The sequence below is a fragment of the Daphnia magna genome, linkage group LG3, assembly GCF_020631705.1.
Source record: "Daphnia magna isolate NIES linkage group LG3, ASM2063170v1.1, whole genome shotgun sequence".
NCBI lineage: Eukaryota > Metazoa > Arthropoda > Branchiopoda > Diplostraca > Daphniidae > Daphnia > Daphnia magna.
The window spans coordinates 12,995,897-13,019,356 of record NC_059184.1 but is presented as its reverse complement, the minus strand read 5'-3'; the positions used below and the strand labels follow the sequence as shown (position 1 = coordinate 13,019,356).

The 23,460-nt window shown below is 40.8% G+C and overlaps 1 protein-coding gene across 1 annotated transcript; it reads left to right on the top strand.

Moving 5' to 3' along the window:
• The first annotated feature begins 372 nt into the window (after positions 1-372).
• Positions 373-23,435, top strand: LOC116918283. Its single transcript, XM_032923952.2, has 16 exons — positions 373-604; positions 3,415-3,598; positions 3,671-4,172; positions 4,961-4,987; positions 5,499-5,631; positions 7,046-7,266; positions 8,612-8,722; positions 9,204-9,419; positions 15,856-15,913; positions 16,034-16,127; positions 16,986-17,133; positions 19,193-19,323; positions 19,735-19,894; positions 21,669-21,965; positions 22,487-23,236; positions 23,298-23,435. Exons 3-16 carry the CDS (start codon positions 3,854-3,856, stop codon positions 23,369-23,371), a joined length of 2,739 nt encoding a protein of 912 aa, XP_032779843.2. The 5' UTR covers positions 373-604; positions 3,415-3,598; positions 3,671-3,853; the 3' UTR covers positions 23,372-23,435.
• The last annotated feature ends 25 nt before the right edge of the window (positions 23,436-23,460 follow it).

Genomic DNA, 23,460 nt, shown 5'->3' with positions numbered 1-23,460 from the left:
TATGTAAATTTTATATCGATTTTGTACCACGAAAATGATTTTTTTTAGACAAGGGGTCGCTTTCTGAAACTCCAAGGCCATTCACTTTCTTACCCATCCCCAGAATTTTTCACAAAAGAACACGTGAATCATTTAAATAATGGCAACAGTGGTCGACGAAAATGTTAAAACTTTATTTAATTTCTTTCCGAATACCTATTCGATCCATCTAATTCGATCCAAAACTGTCACGTAAAAAAAGTAAATTTAATTTTTGAAAAAAAAAAAAGACAGTTCGACCCATGGCCTTGCATGTGGAGGCGGCGTTGTCGCACCTAGGGATGTCGAGTGGGATGGTCCAACGTGGGAGAAACATTAGACCCCTACACCCGCAAGCCACAACGTCAGTGTTGCGTTGACTTCCGTCGAGTCGAGTCGGGTGTTCGAAGCTGTTCACATCGCACCTATAGTTTATTCCAAATTTCGCGCCATTTTCCTTTGGCACACGACATATTCGATTTCAGCAAGTGTACATTTCTGATATCCAACACGACTAGAAACGTTACCTAGAAATTCAGTCTCGTGGCACATAGTGTTTGTCTTGTTGAACAATCTGCGAACCAAGGTAAAATGTTCGTTTTCTTACCTCGTGTAAAATTGATGTATGAACACGCGGTGCCATTGTTTTCTTTTTGAATGTCGCATACAAGAACGGCCATAGACATTCATCCTCGTAATTAGTTGATGACTTGAAATTGCGTTATTCATTGAAATGCAGTGGAATTGATTGGAGCTACTCAATAAGAAAAAGGCCTAATGTCCGCTTCATTTCTTGATTGGTTTTCAACGTGAGCACTTGTTGAGTTTCACATTTGTTGGTCGATACTTTGGCGTGTCTATTTCATTCTTTTTTTCTGGGTTTTTATTCTTTTAATTTATTCACCTTTCATTCCCTTTTTTGCGTTTTGGCGGTAGGTAGGAAATTTTAATAACATTTCCCGCGGTAACGAATGAGAATGTGATGACAGCATCGTAAATTTTAGTTTATCCCTTTACGCACAGCATAGTGAAGTATAATAAACAATCAGAAGGATGCGAATTAAGGCTGGCACGTATTTCAGAGTCAAGGCGTAAGACCGACTACTTTGGCATCAATTCTTATTCTATTCGGTTAGCAATTATTTCTGCTTGTCCTTGAGTTAGCCACGTCTAACCTTCGTCATAACTATCAGAAAAGGTGTTGTTCCAATTTAATAGTTATTGGCGAGTTCCAGCTCAAGCTGTGCGGCCATTTTGTAATTTGTTTTTCCATCTGGGCCAATTGTGTGGCTAAAGTAGATGTCGACTTAATCATTTCTGTGTAGTAAGTTTGAAAGCTAAACAAAAGTAGGGTAGAATCTAGAGGATAGTAGGAAGCATCGAATTGAATTCGTCATAACCGTTGAGGGAGAGACTGAAACAAAAAGGCAATTATTCAAATTAATACTACCTGTTTAACAAAATATGCTCTGCATATTGGAATTGGGTAGCTCAAAATAAAGTCTATTTCTGTTTTGGGGTTGGTCACGCAGCCGATTAGAAATCGACCAGTAACTTCGTTAAAGTTCCATTTTCCCTATGATAAATTTTTTAGATACTCAAAACGGATCGCACTCCTTGATGGAGAGTTTTGACAGGGCCTTTGAAGTTCTTAACGTCAATCAATTTCAGCATCGTCCAATGGGATGGCGATCTCCAACAGCGTTTATTTTCTTTGTCCTTATTTCTTTAGCCTTTTTCTCTTTTGTTTGGCAGAGCGAAGTCGAGTACATTTGAAATTGGGGAACAGCGCGGGTGGTCTTGGGTGTTGTTATTATTTATTGCAGTTCGCCTTTCTAACGTTGCATAACAGGGCGTCGACTGCATTGTTTGTGTATATGCATATTATTGTCTTCCATTGTGGAAGTCGGCGGCGTGAACTTGATTGCTTTTACTGACAAAGCCTTTTCCTACCGGCAAAATAGAGCGTAACAATAGACCAGTATACCAATTGGCAATTTAAATGGCTATATCATTCTCGCGCGTCTTTTCGTGTGCGTTTGGTTTCGCCACGGCACCTGGAGCTGTTCCAAAAGCCACGGGATTTTCAGTTAACTGCAATGGATGAGGTCTAGCAACGCTACACCTGAGTCAGCTTCGTAATTTCATTAGTAATTGAGCCACCAGCGCAGTTGATGTATAGCGGAGCATCTTGGAAATTTAGTTTCGTAGCGTGTGACTAATGTGACTATGTTAAATGTAGACCTATGTTTAGCGTTTGCTCCTCCCTTTCTCGTTAACATAATTATTCACCGACTTTTTAGAACGTAACACGGCTATTTGCATTTCCTTTACTGCCATATTGGTCGGATCACGCAATGAAATTCGCAAACAGCAACGATCGTTTCGAAACGGGGAGTCTAAAAGGGTGGGGACAAAATGGGGCATTTAACTAACAGCGTTACATTTCCTATCACAAATCATTCGTCCATTTCACAGTGTAAAAGAAAATGCAACTATTACTTTACGTCAATTTTCTCAGCTTAGCATCACTGAAATATTTATGACGTGGCATTGATAAAATGACTCCGTTTGTCGCCGATTGCTCACGGCGTATTTTTGTGACGCCAGTAGAATATATATTAAAGAAAAGGGGACAGTCGTTTAGATTTTTTACGCTCCGTGCTGCTGTAGTGACGTGTATTTTATAGCCGTAGCACTTGTTTGGCAATAGAGTTAGCGGGTGGCATGACAGCTGGCCTTTCCGTTTAGCCCCGTGTACTCGTTTATTTTCGCAGAACATGGCTCATCTTGGCAATAAATTATTTTGGTTTTGTGTAGTTTGACGCTAGTTTCACTTCGTTTTGTATCAGTAATCTACAGTCGTATGTATTGTTTACGTCGCGGACGTCTTTGCTAACTGACTTGGGTGCAAAACCACCAATTGTACCGCAGTTCAGGGTTTTTTTTTTTCTTTCGCCTTCTCGATTGTCGGGGTTTTCTGGAGGAGGGCCGCCGTTCATCGATATCTTTTGGTCACAGCCCCGTGGATAATTCAATCGTTCGCCTCAACTGTTTGGATTGATGGCGTTGCCCTTTTCTTGCGTGTCAGCAAATGTATCCATTATGGATAACGATAAAATAACTCGGCAGTGTATATAGGCTCTCCATCGTTCCTGTTCATCCGAGCAGCTTCATCAATCTTTCAACATTGTCCTTTTTTTTTTTTTGCGGCAATGTGCTTTTCCTACAATAGGGTGTAGGCTACTTGCTACCCTGAGAAAAGGAGGGCCTTTCGTTTCATTGTTCTCACATTTGAATCAAGTCACGCTCTGTACAGATACCAATGTAAACCTGCACGTTACACGATTTTTCGCTGGAATTTCTTATATATATATATTTTTTTTCATTATTTAGATGTTTCTTTACTGCCTGGAGCATCCGTAGTAAGTGATCCAGCCGAGGAATTGTAAAAACTGCTGACCTAATAAGAGTGCTGGGTACGTTTCCTTACGTCCACTACACGTCTATTGTATAGACCTCTTGAATGCTTCCCGTTGCCACCAATTCATCGATCTGCCGGATACAGCCCGGATAATTGGTACGGACCTCAAGCCACATTCGTCTGCATGCGAAAGACATTTCAAAATAAAATCTGGTTTCTATCTATTAGCCTATTGCAATTCGAGTGACCAACAAGGTGGCCTGGGAAACCTGGGACATTTCAACGCCCCGTTCCAGCCTTATTTTTGCCGTTGCCGTGGCAACGATTGAGTGAGATACAAAAGGAGGCACGCCAGGACAGGGCCGCTAAAAGAACTAGACGGAGACGAGGAAAAGCTGACAAGTTTTTCAGATGAATGTCCCCATGGCGACTTGGGTTGGTACGAACGACAGAAAGGCCGTTTTGTCTGAAGACGTCGCAAACCGTGACGTCTTCGAATGGTTGCACAACTCCCGCGGGATTAGCCGTACGAGAATGGCAAAGCTCGAGCCAAGCCACCACCGCAGACGCCATCAGCAAGAAGCTGAAACGGGAGCTGGAAGTTTAAACGCGATCCCGCCGGCAAAGCCACGACATGTTCTTCACGTCGTCCTTCTACTCTTGACGCTTGTGGCATGTCGACCGTGTCACGGTCACGATCCTGAGCTTTTTGACATGGACAATGAAGATGGTAAGTTTTCTGGAAATGAAAGAGACGTGTGTCTCTACGGCTTAACTAATTTAAACGTGCGTTTTCTGCCGTTGAATCAAACAGAGTCACTGTCAATTATTCGAGTTCTTTTTCGTTCCTTCGCCTTTAAACGTTTCTACTCGTCCGGGGCTCTCTTGAAAACAGGGATAACTTAGACAAATTGAAATTTCGTTAACCCTTCAAGAAAATTATTCCATAGAAAATGCTGTTGTTTCCTACTTAAGGCAATATGGTTGAATTGTTCCTCTTGCGTCATGTGTTGGCGTCTTAAACCTTTGTCCTAGAAAATCTGCGTTAGTAATCCGAACTTTATTGATCGCAATCAACAGATCCCCATTGAAAAACTCCGATCCCGTTAAGTCGAATCAAGAACCACGACTTTTTCTTTTTGCCTACACCAATCTTTGAATGTGTTCACTTACGAATACGTCGATGGAATTCCGTCTTAAACATAGGCGATATGGACAAAGTCATGGTCCTTCTTTGAAGTCTTGACTTTAACTTAATACTTTGCTAACAATGGGCACGCAGCGCTCGTCATGTACGAGTTGCCTTGCCGCTTGGCCGCATTCACGTCAAACTCTATTACCTTACACAACTCGCATAGCGTACGGACGTGCAGCGCCGATAAGAAACTCAACGTTCTCTGTGTGTGTGTGTATGTTGTATGTACATTTCGCTGATCAAGTCTTTTCCAATCATGCTGCGCCTTTGTTAACGCAAAATCACTAACTTTGGCCGACTAAACGTGCACATGTGTTTAAAAGGAGCCCAAGACAGCGTTCAACCTCCAGGTAAGAGGAGAACTATACCGATGGATGAGCAAAAATCCAATCACGTCTTGCATGAGCATCCAACCATTTTTTATGTTTTCTTCAAAACTAACGTTGGCTTTTTGCCATTTTTTACCTTATTATTATTATTTTTTTGAACATCCCATTCAACAATATGAAACTTGAAGGGGGGTCGAGTGTTGCCACTTCATTCTACTTGTTTACCTGTAAACAGTGGGAAGGTGGTGTTCAATTGGGTGGGAGCAATTTGGGCGTTTTTTTTTTAAAGGTAATGAGTCTCAGCGTGAAGGCTGACAGGAAAAAATGATGAAAAAGATTGCCAGATTATAGATGGGGTGGTCTACCTTGATGCACGTCATAAAAATAGCAAAAAAAAAAAAAAATTTGGGTGTATAAACTGATGAATGCCTTTGTTTGTTTTGCCCTATTTTCATTGATGTTGATGAGCGTAACGCGTTACCTCCTAGTTTTATGAACAAACAGCATCAACTAAATTATTTATTCTATGCAGGGCCTTTGGTACACGTCGTCAGCGTCGTCAAGGGGAAAACGAGTTTACCTTGCGACATCACGTCAGCCGACGAGGACGACCAGGCCAGTTTGGTTCTCTTTTACAAAGACGGCGCTAGTCAGTCTATTTACACGTAAGTTTCTTATCTTTAAAAACAATCGCTTTTCATTTTTGTTGGCCATGTTATTCCTTAAAGATCGATGTTTGACTTGCTCGCAGTGTAATTATCATCCTGGGCGACTGATTTTGCCCACCTATGTGCAGCGCTGTTTATTTGGCTGTTATTTTCTAACGATCGTAGTGCTGCCTTGTTTCTGTGTAATTGGACCCGTTGTTATTTATCCTTCGTCTGAGCTCTTCCTCTCTCTAATGCGTTAAGAGTTGCCCCCGCGCGCGCCTGCACGATATTTCGCTCAGCATAACAGGAGAAATAGGGTGGGAATCCTTTGCCTTTGGCATCGTTGCGTGTCTATAGCCAACAGAGCGATTTTAAAAAAGGGGGGAAGCCAAAGACAACTTGCGAGTTAAAGAAGTGGTTGGCTGAAAACACGCGGGGATTTTTAACGATGCGGGAATTTCCCCCCCTCCACTACTTGAACATTGGCAACGGCATTTTATTGCAGGGGATGTTCCGCCAAAGAGTTTTCTGTTTATTTACAGGGTAGTATAAATTGCATTTGAAAGTACCCTTTCGGACTTGAAAAATCTCTTTGCGATTATAAGCGATGACTTGTGTGCACTTTCTTAAATGGCTTTAATCAGCTAAAAAGATTTTTACCTAGTCCTTTTTTTTTTCTCTGGAATTCCGCACAAAAAGTTAACAAATGGGCTGTTTCCGACAAAGAAAAGTTTTGTATTGCGCATTTTACCTTGAACGATGAATCGTGTCATTCTTTGTCGAAGAATACGGTAGAAAAAAAAACAGAGCTGCTTTTTCTGTGTAACAGGACCAGTGACACAACTAGACAATGTACGAGTAATTTAATTCATTGAATCATCCGGATACGTTAGATCAAAATGTGTTTCAATCGGCATCTTCTCTAGAGCAATGCGGGGATAGCGACGTCAGTGTCTCGTATATCGTTCACCAAGGACACGGGACTGAGTGTATACAAATCAATGAAACCTCTTGATGGACTGGAACACGGGAGGAATTTTCAAGTGGATTGTTGTCATTGTCATCCATTTTTTTTTTTTTTTGCCCTCGAATTTAAAATTCTTTCGTCTATTTGCCACTCGGATCGAAAAGTGGACCGATTCAACTGCGTAGCAATGCACTCTTCATTTTCTCTGGGTTGAATGTAGCATTGACGGTCACGTATACATCGTTTCCTTTTAACTTCTATCGTGATTTGTCGTTTGCTTTTAACAGCACGAAATGTTGTCCCCCCCTTTTCAGGTATTGCGTGACTGTTTCAGCTTGACGACTTACTTTCTATCGTATTGCTGTGACCTTTTCTTTTCCATGCGTTTCCATGAAAATAAGAAAATTGATTCCGAATGTTTTACCATGTAAGAATTGATGAATTACATTTCGCCATTTGCAGGTACGACGCTCGGGATAAATACGCCAGTCGGCCTCGACATTGGTCCGATGATAATGTGCTGGGCAAACGAGCTTTTTTCAGCAAACTGCAAAGTAACAGATCGTCTTCCGGACGTCTGATGATCGACAACGTGCACGAAACGGATGTTGGTCTCTACCGATGCCGCGTTGATTTTAAACGATCACCGACCCGCAACAGCCGCGTCAATCTCACCGTAGTCGGTGAGTGATTGTGTTTTTAATCTTTTTTTTTCCGCCCCCCAAACCTCGTTTGTGTGTGTCCATTCATCTTGCGATTCGTGGATTTTCTGGCGTTCCAGAAGAAACAATCCGTCAGATAAACGCGCACGTCGATTGCGGATGAACGCGTTTACGGATCACCACCAGCTCAAGTCAAAGAGAAATCAAAGATTGCGGTTCATCTTTCGCGCCAACTGTTTTCTTTATCTTTCCGTGGCCGGATGCGCTTTTGTTTGCCATCATAGGCGGTAAGAAGATGGATCGATTAAGGCATCATTCCACGCTCTTTTGTCCAGCTTTTTGAGGTGATCATGTTCCACGAAGCTCGATATTTATTGATGTCGAGGAGAAAGTAAAACGATGAAATCGATAAATGTAATCACACAATGGGAATTGATCACCGATAAAAGTCCATACCTCCAGTTAGATATCAGTTTGACTGGAACAGTACTGGAACGTTGAATTCGTTATATAGTTTTTTCGTGTGGTTTTGATTTGCCATCGTGTTGTCGCGATTCTACAAGGAATTCGTGATTAAGTCTTTCGTTGCCACTAGATGCCGTGCGAACCTTAATGACTACGCGATTAATTTCCCTGGACAAAAGGACCGTTCACGTAATTGTATTGATCAAATATTGGTATCCGCACCGACTCAGCAGATAATACGCCATGCTGTCAATAGAAGTGAGCGAGATGTAATGGAAAAAAAAAAAAACGGCGTGCGTGAGCGAATCTGCTCTTACATCCCAGCGGCCAGAGAATGAAATAAAAAATAAAAGATGATGAAAGAAGCGCTCGGACAATAATAATAATAATAAAAAAAAAGACAGAGGGTATAGTTATCGAAAAGTGGGGTCTGCTGGACAACAATGCTTCTCGTTATCTGCCGTCTGCTGACCTTATTGATTGTTCGCTGCCCATATACATTTAACTAAGACCGACGTAAAGAAAGCGATGTCTATTGGTGAATCAACTATTATAATCATCACGTCCTCTGTGGAATTTTTTATATGACCTTGTATTCAAGTGGCTGACCGCGGGATTCTTGTGACGTGTTTTGATGGGGGAAAATAACAAAGAAAAAAGGCCGAGGATATTTCGAAAGTCAAATATTATGCGTATAAGAAGCTTATCATGTACAACTCGGATTTTCTTTTGTTACGTCGCGTTGTTTATTTTATCGGGAAAGTTTTACAGACTCTTCGGCATGCCAACGGCATCTGTACGATTCTTTTCGTCTGCCATTTTTATCTGAAACGTTTATCAAGACTTGAGTGAATCACGGAACCTCATCAATGCGATTTATTGTGTTTGTTTCTTAATATAGTGCCACCGAAGCTGATGAAGATTACAAACGAAAAGGGCGTGGATGTTGGCGATCTAATCGGCCCCTTCGACGAAGGAGTTACTTTAATCTTGGTCTGCATTGTCACCGGAGGTAAGAAACAAAACCACAAAGTTAAATGAAACTGATCTCTATCTTGCATTATTTAGTAGAGTCGCAAACAAGTAATCTAAGAACGCGTGTAGAAAATTCAAACAAAAAAAATAATCCATCGAGTTAGAACTTTGGGAATTCGATCTAATCTCGGCTAACACTTGGCTGTTTTATTCACGCGGCGCGTTCGCTATCGGTTTCTTCGTTTACAGCCCATTAGGATAGCCTCAGCTAGTGATTTAACTATATCAATTCAGTCACGCACGCCAACTCTTTTCGTTTCTAGGACGAGTCAAACTCAATTGAACAAAGCAGAAAAGAATAAAATGGTTCTTGTCCAACGTGAAAATGAGCACATAACTTTCGTTTAACGTTTGTGATCCAATCGTGACATTTAGATGCCAATTGGATCGCATTAGCATTGATTTACTCTAATCTTGTACTTAACCGTTTTTTTTATTCATTTTTATTGCGTGTACAGGTAATCCAATGCCGGACGTAACGTGGTGGCAAGAGGAGAGGATGATCGATCGTCACGTCGAAGTGCGCCAATATTCGGAGAACGGCGTGGCCAGCAATGTGCTTCAGTTTGAACGACTGGGACGGTCTGATTTGCGTACCAGGTTGTCGTGTCACGCATCCAACAGTTTACTGGCGCAGCCTCCGCTGACCAAATTCGTTGAAATCGAACTGAATCGTGAGTACCGAAATACTTTCTATATAGTACGCAATGCCGCTATCAAGGCGAACAATAGACATAGTATAGGACAAAGAGTTTTTTTTTTTTTCGGGATAAATAAGACGACAGATACTTATCGTGTGAGAGGTTCTCTTTGTTTTATAACTCGCGTTCAATCGTTTCAAGTCGCACAGATCAGGAGCGGCTTTTTCTCGAATGACGTCTCCAGTCTTTGCAAACACGATTTCGTGGCCTGTCCTTCAATAGCTAGGGGGGGGGGACGCCTCGAGGGGAAACTACTTTGTACTGGAACTGTTTGCTCTGGTTATATTTTTGTCTTGCCTATGAAACGAACCTCTTTTTTTTTTTTTTACGACAACACCGTCATAACTTTCCAAAAAAACAAAAAAAAAAGAGGGCCGAAATGTTTCATATGTAGTTTATGTTAGGTACTTGTCCTCTGGATTTTGTTGTGTTCCAATAGGCCGTCTATGCCAAAATTCTGGAAGATCAAACGTTTTGTGCTCGATAACCTCCCCAACCTTTTTTTTTTGACATCATCCATCACTTGATAAATATCCTCGTAAATTTTTGTTATGTGCGCTGGTCGTGAAACGCTGATGAAGAGGTTAGGTAATCAGACAACAAAAAAATCAGCGGATAAGTAGATTACGAATTAAAAGATATTTAATCGTGAGTCACTTTTAACCTTTTCACGTTGCGCCAGTTGGTAGACTGCGGGAAATGGGGGGGGGGATCAATTAACCGTGTGGACGAACGACAGGGTCTGTCCAGGGTCTCGGCGTTATCAATTCAGAAACGATGGGGCCGTTGGGGGAAATGGATGTAGGCAGTTTCGTCTTGTTTTTTTTCTTTTTACCAGACGAAATTCCCAGTTCGATTATCTTCAAGATCTCCCCCCCTATCTCAGTAGTGATTGAGCGTGAAGATTAAGGTTAAGAGAATTGGTTCTCTGGTTGAGTCCGCAGGATTTGCTGATAGGCTCGTAATTTGCGCCCGCTTAATATGGACACTAGAAACAAGCCCTTCTTTTATTTTCTTCATTCTCGAGTTTGGGCAATCGGTTGTTTTATGACAAAAGATTTTTCCTTTTTTTTTCTAGCGAAACGTCCCAAATAAAAATCCAGACTCGGGGTTCTCATTCCTTTCGGACTAGACTCTTTTATTTAATCTCCTAGAGTATAGATAATGCAATTGAATTGGGATCCGTGAAAAGCCCCTAAATGCAATCGTAATTATCGTTCCCTATATATACGTCAACGCCCACAATGTCATAAACTGTTACGTTTGGTGCGCAGTAAACTTGCTAAACCGTACAGTGTGCAGTAGGGACTAGGAGAGTCAACAACTCTATATATACGTAGAACATTATCCGTCGTTTTCGGGAAGTTGGAAGGGTACCCTGCGTGGGTTGTCAAGACCCCCAAAAAAGGAAATCGACATTTGATAGCTTTTGTGATGAGCAGGCTTTTCATAACAGTCTGTGTGTTGGTATAGAGTGAGACTGATCTTTGACGAAAATCCTAGCCGGAAGGGGGGGAAATGATTGGCGAGAAAATAACAATAACATTAGTAATAACAAAGAGGAACGTAACAGCTGCTGCTAAAAGATTTAGGGACTGTGCGCGTGTTGTGGGGATATCGAGCTCTAAAGAAATTTGCGCCGTTCGTCCAGTTAGGCCAAGATCGAATTGAACGTACAGTAATCCGATGAAATTTTTAAATTGGCGGGGAATTGTTGAAAATGGGCTGTTGAAAGCCATTCGGAGAAAAGGCTTGCGTTCCGAACTGTTTGATTATTAATTAGACATTTGCCATATTCCTACATCGAGTCTGGATTTAATTGCCTATATTTCATTCTCTTTTTCTACTTCCAAAAGTAACTAGTTTCAAGCCTCTCAAGAGATGGGGGAAGTTCACACGCTTCATTGCTCTCATTAGCTTTCCCTAGTAGCTCCCTCGCTGTTTCCAGATCAAAGTACTTAAAAAAAATCGTCACATTAAAAAACAAAAAACAAAACAAAGCAGAACTGGGGGAGCTTTCGGTGCAGTTTTCTTATGCAACTGTGAAATGAAGTCATCAGCCATCTTTCCCTCGCGTTTCCCATCCATTTTCTTGGCTGAGAAAACGCAAATTGAAAGACACACTCCACGATTTCTTGATTTGAATTTTGATTGATTTTCACCTACTTAATCAGACTTTCGTAACGTTGAGATTTTGAACGCGCTTTGAAGAAGTTGTTCCTCCGTCAGAGTTTTACGCGGGGATTTTAAAAAGAAAAATTTGTTTTCTTTGAGGGCTTGTAGACGTTTCGCTTTCACGCAATCAACGGAACGCGTCGTACCGCGTCAACGCTCAGATAAACTTTATATGCGCGGGTTTCTTTTTTTTTAAGTGGCATTTAAAAGGCAAAAGTTGTGCAGCATTCGTGTGATCAATCAACGCAGACAATGCGACTTGCTTGATTTGATCCGTTGGCTTGTGCCTCTAATCAAATCTCCATGACACCCAGAACATTTGCATGTTTGGCATTTCTCCGTGTTTTCAAACGATGACTCGATTTTCTCCGAATATGGTGCGCAAGTGTTTTTTTTCTATTGACACAGGTGGCTCTCGATGATTGAAGTGAGATGGAAAATATTATAGAAAGGTCGGGTAGAAAAATAGGAATCGTTTGGATATGCGCTGTTGAAAAGGGCGTGTGCCACTTTTTGTTTCATTCTTTAATGTGGTTGGCTCTACTTTTCTAAGGTTTTCTATTTTTCCCGGTAGAAATGCCAACGTAGCAACAAGGCCCACGTAGAAGGATGAACAAAAGTGTGGCCCGTTCGAGTGGAAACCGATTTTGTCGCATTAAAAACTCGTAAAGATTACGGCGCTAGCGCGTGCTGTCGTTTTGGGGACGGGACAAATTTTTTTTTTTTTAAAGATAAACCTCAAATGGAATGTTTATTTGTAATTTATGGATGGATGTTGCTGGCGTATCGCAAAGTAAAGAGCCAGCTTCATTCAAATGTTATTAATTTTCTCGCAAATAGCGAATCATTTTTCACGGCTGCACGTCCCAAAGAAATAAGGAAAACGATTTGATTCTCCAACCTTTTTGATTTTAACGTGAACCTTATTATGTCAGACGTGCATCGATTTTCTGCTTGCGCAAATGCGACTTGAAACTGTTTTGCCAAAAGAAAAAGAGTAAAGAACCCTTAAGATTTCACATAATCAGTCGACAAACAATTAAGGGTCTTGCTTCCTATTTGGTGCAACACAATGCGTATAGCTTAACTATAAAAGGCTTGCTGATGCTGCTTAATATTCTGGGAAATGGAAATGACTGCGGCAGCGCAACGGGAAATAATCAGCATTTGGGTCCTGCGTCTCTAAGAAAACATTTAATTGGGTTTAAATTTCATTCCACGCCGTCTGTCAGCTGATGCGACATAGAAACGCGTTTGATTGCCCCAGCCGTCATTGGCAAATCGTGCGAAATCGCGAGATAATTCGATAAAAACAAACGTTTGCAAAGATGATATTTTAACTATACAGTGGGTTGTTACTATACAGTTGCGCATCACAAACCACAAATCGATGTATCGATTTGATTGTACGCCATGTCTCCGGCCCGCTTTCATTTCGGTAGAAGCCATTGCGTTCGTACGGCCTTCCGGTGGCCGGATGAAGTTGAAAATTCCTTTGCAAAATGACGAGAATTATACTCGTACTCGCTTAATTTATTCTAAATGAAGGCAATTCGTAGCGTCGAATCTAAGCCAACTTATTCGTCGATGATCGGGTCGTGTTCGGACGATTGTAGTTGAAATTCTGTTGGTTCGTGGAATCAGTGCGCGGATGGAATCCATCCCTACTTCCGTTGTTAAACTCAAATGCTCGTGTTCTTTCGTCACAATCTATCGCAGGCCAATGCGATACGTGCGTCATGCCAACTTCAATCGAGGATTTGACAACGTTAAAGTTTGTCCACAGAGTTGAAAACTTTAGCGTTAGCAGGGCAACGTTAACTCGCGTCTTCGTTCATGATTTTTAGTCTTAAAAACTTTATTTCCCTTACGACTTTTGTTTGACGTAATGAGATGCTGGAAAATGTCAAACGTTGCGTGATATTTTCTGTCAATGTTTCCCGTTGACCTACAGTTTCATTTAAAAAAAAAAAAAAAGGTTTTCAATTATACACCGGATATACTCGGGGGTGTAAAACTGGAACGTAACAAACCACGAGATCAAATGTTTAAGATTTTGCTGTGGGTGTGGGAAGGCAGTTTTTTCTATGAATTCTAGTAGCAGATTTTTACATTTTTGACGTCTTCTCCGATATTGATTGAAATGTTGAGGTTTTCAGCATTTCTTTTTCTTTTCCGCTCATTTTTGTTATGGCTGCGAGCATTTGACGATATCGACCAGCGAGTCTCACCAAATTACGTGTCGCTAAACAGGAAAGAGAAATGTTGAAATGAAACGCACATTCAATCACGACGTGAATATTTGAATGAATTTCCGCCTCCTCTTTCATTGGTTTACGGTTGTAATTGTAGACCTGATGCGAGAAAACGTACAAGGGATCTAATTACTACCATTTTTTTTTTGCCACCCAATTACCGAAGAATATAAAATAAAAAAAAATCCACGTAAATTAACATCTAACATGAAAGAAACAGATATTGCAATTTTTTTCTCTCGGGAGCCAACCGAAAAAAAAAAATGTAGGCCAAACGTAAATCTAGTTACCGAATCATCAGCAATATTAAAGACGCTACGTGATTGGTGGCTATATAGGATATTGTTTCGCCAAACTCTTTGCTCTTTCTCTCTCACACACACATTGTTCTATGGCTGATTCGCAGTTGCTTTCGAGCGTGTGTAATATGTGTCGTTTAGGCCTGGTGTCGTTCCCGCTTTATTCATACCCTATTTTATGTTAGACGCACACACACACATCATTTTACACATCTCGATCGTATATAGCTGTTACAACGAAAGGTTTCGATGCATTTCTTTTTTAATCCTTTTACCATCTCAATTCTCTTTTGATCTATTTCCCCCCTCGAAATTAAGTAAAATTCAAATAACCTCAAAAGGAAATTTGGAAAAAGTGGATGTAAACAGTCTACTAAATCGATGCTGCAATAGGCGTATCGTGTCTTTCGGATGAAACGGACGCATTTTGTTGTTGTCGCCATTTTGTCGTTTCATTTATGGCCGCTCGTCGTTTGCCTGTCGCTCTTTTGACTCTCTCGATTCTCCTCCGACAAGGACTCCATCGTAATATGATATTTCAAGACGCGGCGTGAAAGGATGAAAAGATTTCGCTACACAATTTGAATGGACATTTTCATAAAGTTCGTGTTCGCACACGATGTAGAATATTAAAAAAAAAAAGAAAGGGGCCTGAAACGAAGCACAATTTTGACTTTGTGTAGACGACGAAAAAATATACAAGCGTACGTGCCTTTCCAAGGGAAAAAAAAAAAAATGTAATACTGGATCATGGGCCTCTTTGTAGAATTATTGAAACTTGATAGTCGCACGTAATTGGATAAGTTTTTTTTTTTTTCTTCCGTCTCCGGACAAAATGGAAAAAAAAAAAAATGTATCCGACGTTATTTTTTCTCTCCATCTTTTGTAATTTTAGCGTTGTGCTATCATGACGGGGCACAATACGTCCGCGCAACAACAACTTCCCAGCGTTTCATTGATCATACAATGCACTTCTGATACGCTTGACCCAATTGTTAGATTTATACCGCACAAAAAAAAAAAAAAGTTGTCTGACGCGTTTCGGAGAACTTTGACACGAGCTCTTTCAAAGACGCACGCGATTCCTGGATGATTAGTTGTATGTTTAACAACCAAAATGGTATAGAACGGATTCGTGGATATTCTTAAAGATTTTCAGCACTTCAAAGTTGGGGGGGGTTTTCTTCTCTAAAATTGAGCGCTTAATGTAGTGCCGTTAGTTTGACGTCCTCCGTAATCGCTACGAGATACCAAGAAATCGGGGACCGGTTCAAAGATATTTTGACAGCAGGGCTAGGAAAGAAACGATGTGCAGTACAATCGAATCGATGACACGATGGCAAAAGAAATGGAACACGATCGAATCAATAGCGTGACGAACAGTGCGGACTTTTAATTAGAGCATTTTCAATTGTGAAGGACAGCCTTAATATAATTTTCATGCAAACACGACTTGTACTCGTTCCAATTATTTATCTGAGATTCGTATTTACAATTTAACGAGCATGGATAAAATCGATATCGTAATACCAATTTATTATTCAAAATGCGCGTTGTTAGTTGTAACCAAGAAACCAACGTTTGAATCCTTTGTTTCTTTTATGAACTTGAAGTCTGTCTTAAAAGATAATTTCGTTGCTGAATTCTAATTTCCTTTTATTTTTTCAAAATTCGATTAAGTTAAACCGCTGGACGTCCGTATTTTGAGCAGCCGTCAACCGCTGTCATCCGGAAAAAAGTAAGATCTCTTAATTCCCTACATGAATAAATAATCAAAACAAATGTAGTACAATTTAACTTGACATCCATTTAATTCAAAATTAAGTATTAATGATTTTTATTTATCGTCATTTCACAGGTACGAATTGACCTGTCAGACGACTGGATCGCGCCCGTCGCCCAAGGTGACGTGGTGGAAAGACGGCCATCTGCTACGACACTCTCAAGAAACGGTAATGACGTCATTTTATCCTGTCTAGTTTGCAATCGGTTTGGCTAAAAAAAAAAAAAAATAAGGGTCGTATTAAAATTGGACGGTGCGGATCGATCGGCCCCCAAAATCGATAAAACTTCTCCAGTAAAGTTCCATTGCACAAATCAGTCATTAGAACGCATTGAGCGTGCTCTTGGCAATTCACGCGGGTGTTTGGACCGAACGGAAGGAAATGTGAGCGACTGGTGTCTGAAGTTACGGCCGTGTGCGTATCAATTAAATTTTGAAAATGCGATGCACAATGTAAACGGCTTTTCTGCTAGCATCCGTAAAAAGCATTTTCTAGTTGGCCCGTACTGGTTGATCAGCCTAGCGTTCATCTTTTCGTCGATTCCAGTGGAAACGAACACAAACAATTTAGCGTCACGCACATTAGCTATTGATAACGAACCGCTTCTTGATTGCTTGCGGTTTTTGGCCTTTTTTTTTTGTTGATCCCTCAAAAATATATTAGCCGTTCTCGGGAGAACTGAAGTCACTTAGACGTGCGGAGGATTACACGTGAACAGTGTGTCAGATCAGGAAACGGTTAGTAGCTTCATTAGCTCAAAGTAGATTAACGCGGGTAAACAATTACGTTTTTAACCAAGTGCCTCGCGCAATTGACCGAACCCATGGAACCTCAAATCCTTTTGCTAATTGATGTTTAGCCACGACTAATAAGAAAATCAATTGGCGCTTAAGATGATAAGAGTTGTGTGTCGACAGTCACGTTTGAAGTCAAATTGCATAATTTAATAGTAAAAATCGAATGTTTGTGACATGACACGCGTCTAACGCCTACTATCATTTTGCTTCTCTTTGCAACTATTTTTAGCAATACGACGGCGGTAATGTTACGCTAAGCCAATTAGCAGTTCAACTGACCCCCGAGGATGATGGCAAAAAACTCGTTTGTCGGGCGGAAAATCCGGTCCTGGGCGCGGCCTCGGCCATTGAAGACACTTGGCTTCTTGACGTCTACTGTAAGTGATAAAAATCTTTGTTTTATGTTCAAAAGAGAAGAGGGTGTGTGCACTAAAATAATCAACGAAGCCGTAAAAAGAAAGAGATCAAAAGCAATTCGCACGATTAAAAAATAAATAAATAAAAGAACCTTTTTTTAAAAAAAACGGGGTCGTTTAGATAAATTTTTGAGGTTTGGGAGCTCAAAGGACCTTTAATTTTGGTGAAACTCGAAGCGACGTAAGGTTGGAAAAATAAAGGTCATTGAATGTCTGAAATTCAGCGTGTGCAAGCCGCCTCGTTTACGAATCCCATTAAAACAGAAACGTCCAATTAAAAGAGAATTGCATTAGATACTTGCCGAACACGCGCCAAATTGGAAAAACGTCAACGACAGATACTATGCTTCCTCTTACACTCTCACATCCTTTTCTATGGCTTTTATTTTATTTTTTTTTTTTTTACCAGTGACATTATGGAAGAAAAAAAACAGAAACATTTTCCGCCGTTTAAATGTTTAAATGTGCTCGCAAGTGTTCGGAAGCGGTAGAGGTTGATCCAAACTTGCGCGTGTGCGATATATACCGCGTTCACGTGAATTATGTTCATGCGTTTAATATCAGTACTTTTTTAACGTGAAAGCTATCGTCTATGTCCTACAGACAGTTTGGCTCGGATGCAAGGAACCGGCATCGGTCGGGATTTTTCGCCTAGCGATCAATAAGTACAATGGATTGTTCTTTATCGTACTTCCATATTAAACGCAACTCGAAACCTTCATCAATGGCCAGCTGATCAAACTTTAACACGAAAGAAAGGGGGGAAAACGCTAAGAAAAATTGCGTTTGCTAGTGTCGCTCGTCCGTTTGACTTTGTAGAACATCGTGAAAAAAAAAAAAGGCTAATGGATAATGCAAAACGTATAGTCTAAATCCTTTCATCGTCTACTGCATAACGCTATTATGTACTCGTGATTGGCCCCTGTCAGGTGCGTTTTTACAGTCCCCATTAGAGTTTCCATAACCTTTTTATAACCTTTTCTCATTCGTCCCACGCCCAGAATTTAGTTATTCGCGTAGCCGCGCATTGCACGAGATTTCAGTGACGTAAAATTAAAAAAAAAAAAGTGTGGGCGCAGGCGAAAGCAATGGTGAAATGTTAAACAAAAAAAAAGAAAATTCTCGTACTTGATTGACAGATAAATAAGGAATGGTTGGGCTTCTCGGAAATTGGATTTTATTTCTCTGTCGTGTCGAGCTGTGAAATTCAAACATTTCTATCAAAATAGCGATCACATTTTTTGTTTTTTAAATAATAAAAAAAAAGTTTAATATATCCGATGCAAGATTGTAATTAACATTAAGAATCGTGAATGCGGGGAGTTGCGGAAAGCGCATTGATGGGTAACGTGCGTGTTCTCGAACGATACGCGCGCTGCGAGAGTCGACTCTCGTGTTATTTGGACGCACGTTGGCGATTCGGAACGAGAGAAACCGACGAAATACTCATAAATTAATTCGGCAGAGGTATACGGTCCAGCGGTCCGTGTCTCTTAAAGTGTTCAGACAATGGAAGCCCTGCCTGTCTTATCTCTCTAGAGTCACTCTCTCGCAAAACAAACACGGCAAGTCTACGTCAGAAAAGCACGTGAAATTGTAGAATTTGCTGTAAATCCTGCTGCTTTGTTGCCCTATTTTTCATTGTTGGTGCGTCTCTTCTAATGCTCTCGGAATCTAAACAAAAAAAATGGGAAGAAAACAAACACAAACAAGGGCTGTTTTTATTTTATTTTAAAGAGAAATAGCAGTCACTGCTGGGATTTATTTCAATTAGATTAGCTATTAGCGGTTGTTGTCTGTTTGCTCGGCCATCTTTTTTCACGGCAACAGTTGCATTCAGTCGAGATACGTGCGGCATAGACTTGGTAAGAAATGTATATGGAAGCTGGAGAATTGATCGATATCCTGACTTGATAACGATTTTTGTTACCTGTTTCTCTTGTTGTTTTTTTTTTATATATTTCATGTTCCTCTTACTGATGTTTTCCCCTGAATCACGTCATCGATTTTTAACTCGTAGATGTCCCTCGCGTTCGATTGGAACTGGGGCGGAATCTGCAAGGCGATCACATCCGCGAGGGGATTGATGTCTACTTCAACTGTCACGTCACGGCCCGGCCATCGGGAGTTCGTCTTGTTTGGCGACATCAGGTCCGTCTCGTTTTCTCCCTTATTTCGTCAACATGAAAATACGTAGAGAATGCTTGATTACGTTCTCAGCAAAATCGACAATTTCATTACTGCCATTACCATCGTACCAGTAGCCATTTTTCCTTTTTAAAACAAAAGCATTGCGCAGAATTTAGTCGTCTCGTAACTTTTATCTTATAGTTTAACGGCTCTCGCTGTTTATAGTCGATGATGTGTTGTTTCCTCGAGGGTCTTATTGTCACATTGTTTTCATTATTAGCGCCTAGTCTCTTTAACGATATGACGTAAAAGCAAATTTGGGGGATTGTAATTGGAGTTTGTTGCGCCCGTGATATCAACGTGTCTTTAATGGCAATGTTTCTCATTTGCTTTTTTATTTTTTTGGTACTCGTTATTCGCATTCTCGCTCAGTCAAAAGTTTTACATCACAACGTCAGCGCCGGCGTAATTATCAGCCAAACAAGTCTGGTGTTGCAACGAGTTTCGAGGAGTGCGACCGGTCGTTACACGTGTCACGCAAGCAACGCAGAGGGCGAGGGATCCAGCGCACCCTTCCACTTGAACGTTGCACGTAAGTCCCGTTTTTGTTCGTTTAAAATTATCATCTACTCTTCAGCGTTTTCACGCAAACTGGGCCCCGACCCATTCATCATCCAGCTGGCAGTTTGTTGGGTAACTAGACTTTCAGTGGCGAATCTCTTAATTACCTTATCATATAAGGTCGACGTAGATGATGTTGTGATTAACACATTTAAACAAATAGAGGATAATTAATTATTATTTTTTTTTTAAAGATTTATGTTTGAATGATGACACCGACAGAAGGCAAAAATATTTCAAATCGATCAGGCGAAATAATTTTTAAAAATTAAATTCCATTTCAATATGTCGCCGATAGTAGATGGCTTATTAAATTATTATGCATCCGTTCATTATTTAACTGTAAGCCATCCAGCTCTTTGTTTTTGATTCAGACCTGATATCGAAAGGGTCTCTCAAATGTTAATCAAATGTCGTTCGTCTGTGTTCCGGATGAACGATTTAGAACAATTCTACGCTATATCCCAAAAGATTTTCATCTTCTCTTTTATCCTTTTGATTCCCTCTGAATCAACGATTATAGTTTCTTTAGACTTTGAGAAAGTTTGTAGACTGTTATTCTTAACCGAAGGCGTTTTCTTTGGGATTTTTCTTTTTTTTTTTTTGATCCAGTCTTATTTGATTTTGCCAAGAAGAGATGGGCCACTATAAAAGAGAGGGAAACTCTTCTAGGAAATTTATTAAGGAACGAAGTTTTTTTTTTTTTTAAAGAAAAAGGAAATATCCGTTTCCAGCTTGATGGCTTTTCTTTTTAGTATTGAATCGTTTTTAAGTTCCCATGCATTCGACGAAAAATTCATGTGCGAAACCGCTAATTGGACGTTGCCATTTCGTCCAAGTTTCTGCCGGTCACTTGTGTCAACAGTGAAATTTCTGCTTCTCATACGACGTTGTTTTTTTTAAATTCATCTTCTCTCGTTAATTAAAAGAATTGGCAATTTAACGTAAAAAAAGGGGCGAAATTTGTGCTTCAATTAATAATAATAAAAAAAAAGGATTCTTTAGCTAAAGCATGTTTAACTATTAAATGTACTGGAATTGCTTCAGCGTTAATGACAATTTCTCTCTCTACTTAAATGATTCGCTTTAATCTTAAGAAAAAGAAAGAGAAGAATAGTAACAAACAGAGAATGGGACATTGCATCTTTCCAGTCCAGTCACGCTCGTATTATGGGTTTATTTGTATGTAGGACTCTATCGGTCTATGTGCACTCAAGTCAGGTCCCTCATGTCGTGCTTGACAATCGTTTGCTTCTCGTCCTGTTTTCCAGCTCGGCAGCTTCTCTTTGCTGCGCGAGTCTGGCAAAACTAATCTTCGTTGCCTCAATTGGGTCGCTTCTATAACTCTTTACTCTTCTAATATCTGCGAGAGAGGGATACGTTAACGTTCTCTTTGCAGGCCATTTCCGATCGTTACTCGTCCGATAAAGCAAAAACATTTCGTTTTGCTTAAAGTCAAACAAACACAAGCAACAAATAGATTTTGGCAGTTTAAAAAACCTATCACGATATCGTTCCGTGAAAAGGTTTTGTTTGCACAGATTTCGTCACTTAAAATAAGAACCCAAAGGAAAAAAAAAAAATAAGAAATACCAAAGGAACTGAACACAATCCATTTCTCACGTTTGTTTCATCGACAGGTTGACTGTGTATTAACGAACCCGCTGACTTTAGCGATATTGATTCATGGGTTTATAACCTCTAGCCATGGCAACGTGTATATAATGTATTGCAACCTTTTTTAGACAAGCCAGTGTGTCGTGCGGAACAAAAGAATTCCTACGGTGGTGCAAAAGGTCTGACGAGCGAAGTGGAATGTCATGTCGATGCCAAACCCGCCACCACGGGTTTTCGTTGGGCGTTCAACGGATCCGGTGAACTGTTGAACTTGACGTCAGGACATCGCAGCATTAAAGAAGGATCCGTCTCCGTCTTGCGTTACACGCCACGCAATCACCTGGATTTCGGGACGCTCCTCTGCTGGGCCACCAATCCGCTAGGCGTCCAATCGCAGCCGTGTGTCTATCACTTTTACACCGCCGGTAGGATTTTTGTTGTTGTAATCTTTAACTCTGAATGATTTACATAGGTGATCTACATTTTAAATTGAATTCTATTTTTAATTGATTGTATCTCGTCACGCATGCTGATTGAGAGGCAAACGTAAAGTAGTACGCGGGGAAAAAAATGCGTGTTTGCGTGTGTAGTCAGCAAAATTGGGTTGATCAACATCTTCGGGGGTGATCGATGTGCTCGCTACACTGAATAAGCTCGAGTAGCTTACGGTTTTTGAACTAAATCGAAATCGATTGAGACTTCTGGCAGACCTTATACGCAGCATGTGGTGTATCGTCACCAACTCCATCTATCTGTTGAGATAGTTCCTTGTTCCATTATGGATCGGCATTGCCTTTTCCACAACGAAAACGTCGATCTTTTACATAGAAATAATTAAAATCCTTTAAGGGAAAATGAGTGTCGGTTTTTATTGAAAAACTCTCGTGAACGCAAAGAAAACCAAATTTCAAATGAAAATTTACCTTCGTTTCTTTTTTTCGTGCAGGTGTTCCCGATCCACCGAAGAATTGCTCCATCGCTAATCAGACGTTATCTTCGTTCGAAATCGATTGCGCCGAAGGCTATGATGGTGGCATTCCGCAACATTTCAAGATGCACGTCTTCGACATTAAAACGCGAGCTCTGCTCGCCAATTTGACCTCGTCCTCGCCGAAATTCGCGCTTCACTTGGGCACAGCATCTTCTTCGTCAATACCCCAGTACTCAATGCTGGGCAACGGTGGCACGGGCGAGATTCCAAAGACGCACAGCTGGAAGGCCTCTTCGAATAATACCAGTAACGTCATCATGGCCGATTACGGGATCGTTAACAACAAGACGACGAGACGACATAATGGCACTATCGGTGGAGTAGCCGTTATTCCCCCGGTGGGGACGCTCCTTCAGGTGACGGCCGTTAACGCTCATGGCGTTAGCGAATCTGTCTTGATTGAAGCAACTCAGCAAGCTGTGGTAGCTTTGCTTCCTGCCGGAATGCAGTCTGGAAGTTTCTCCAATTTTAGGATTACGTCGACGCTGGGAATTTCGATCGGAGCCGTTGTGGTCGCAGTTTGCGTGATTTTTATTCTCGTAGTCGCACTGCGCTTACGTAAGCGTAAGAAAATGCCCGTCCGCCATAATCTTGCAGTCGTTACGGACGACGATAAAGATCGGGACATTAACAGCTATAACGGCAATGATGAATACCTTGAATTGGGCGCCAAAGATCCCGACATCATCAGCAAGGACGCTCAAGGTAACAATATGCAAATATGGAGGAGTCAGCACTAAACCTAATAGACTTAAATGATTTTCAGGATTAACAATCGTTTCTCGTCTAACGCAAAATCCGCTAGAATTGATGGTCAATAGTCAGACGTCATCCATCTAGCGCTTTATTACCATTCCGTTGCGCTAGGACAGTCCAAGTTCTTCCGCCGTTTGATCAACTCAGGTATGTACCTCACTCTTCTCGTTAGC

Bases quoted from the DNA above. Each gene is read 5' to 3' on its own strand.
- LOC116918283 (XM_032923952.2), top strand. From the start codon at position 3,854: ATGAATGTCCCCATGGCGACTTGGGTTGGTACGAACGACAGAAAGGCC. The intron at 15,914-16,033 runs GTAAGATCTCTT...GTCATTTCACAG, and splicing joins CCGCTGTCATCCGGAAAAAA to GTACGAATTGACCTGTCAGA. The intron at 19,324-19,734 runs GTCCGTCTCGTT...ATTCTCGCTCAG, and splicing joins GTCTTGTTTGGCGACATCAG to TCAAAAGTTTTACATCACAA.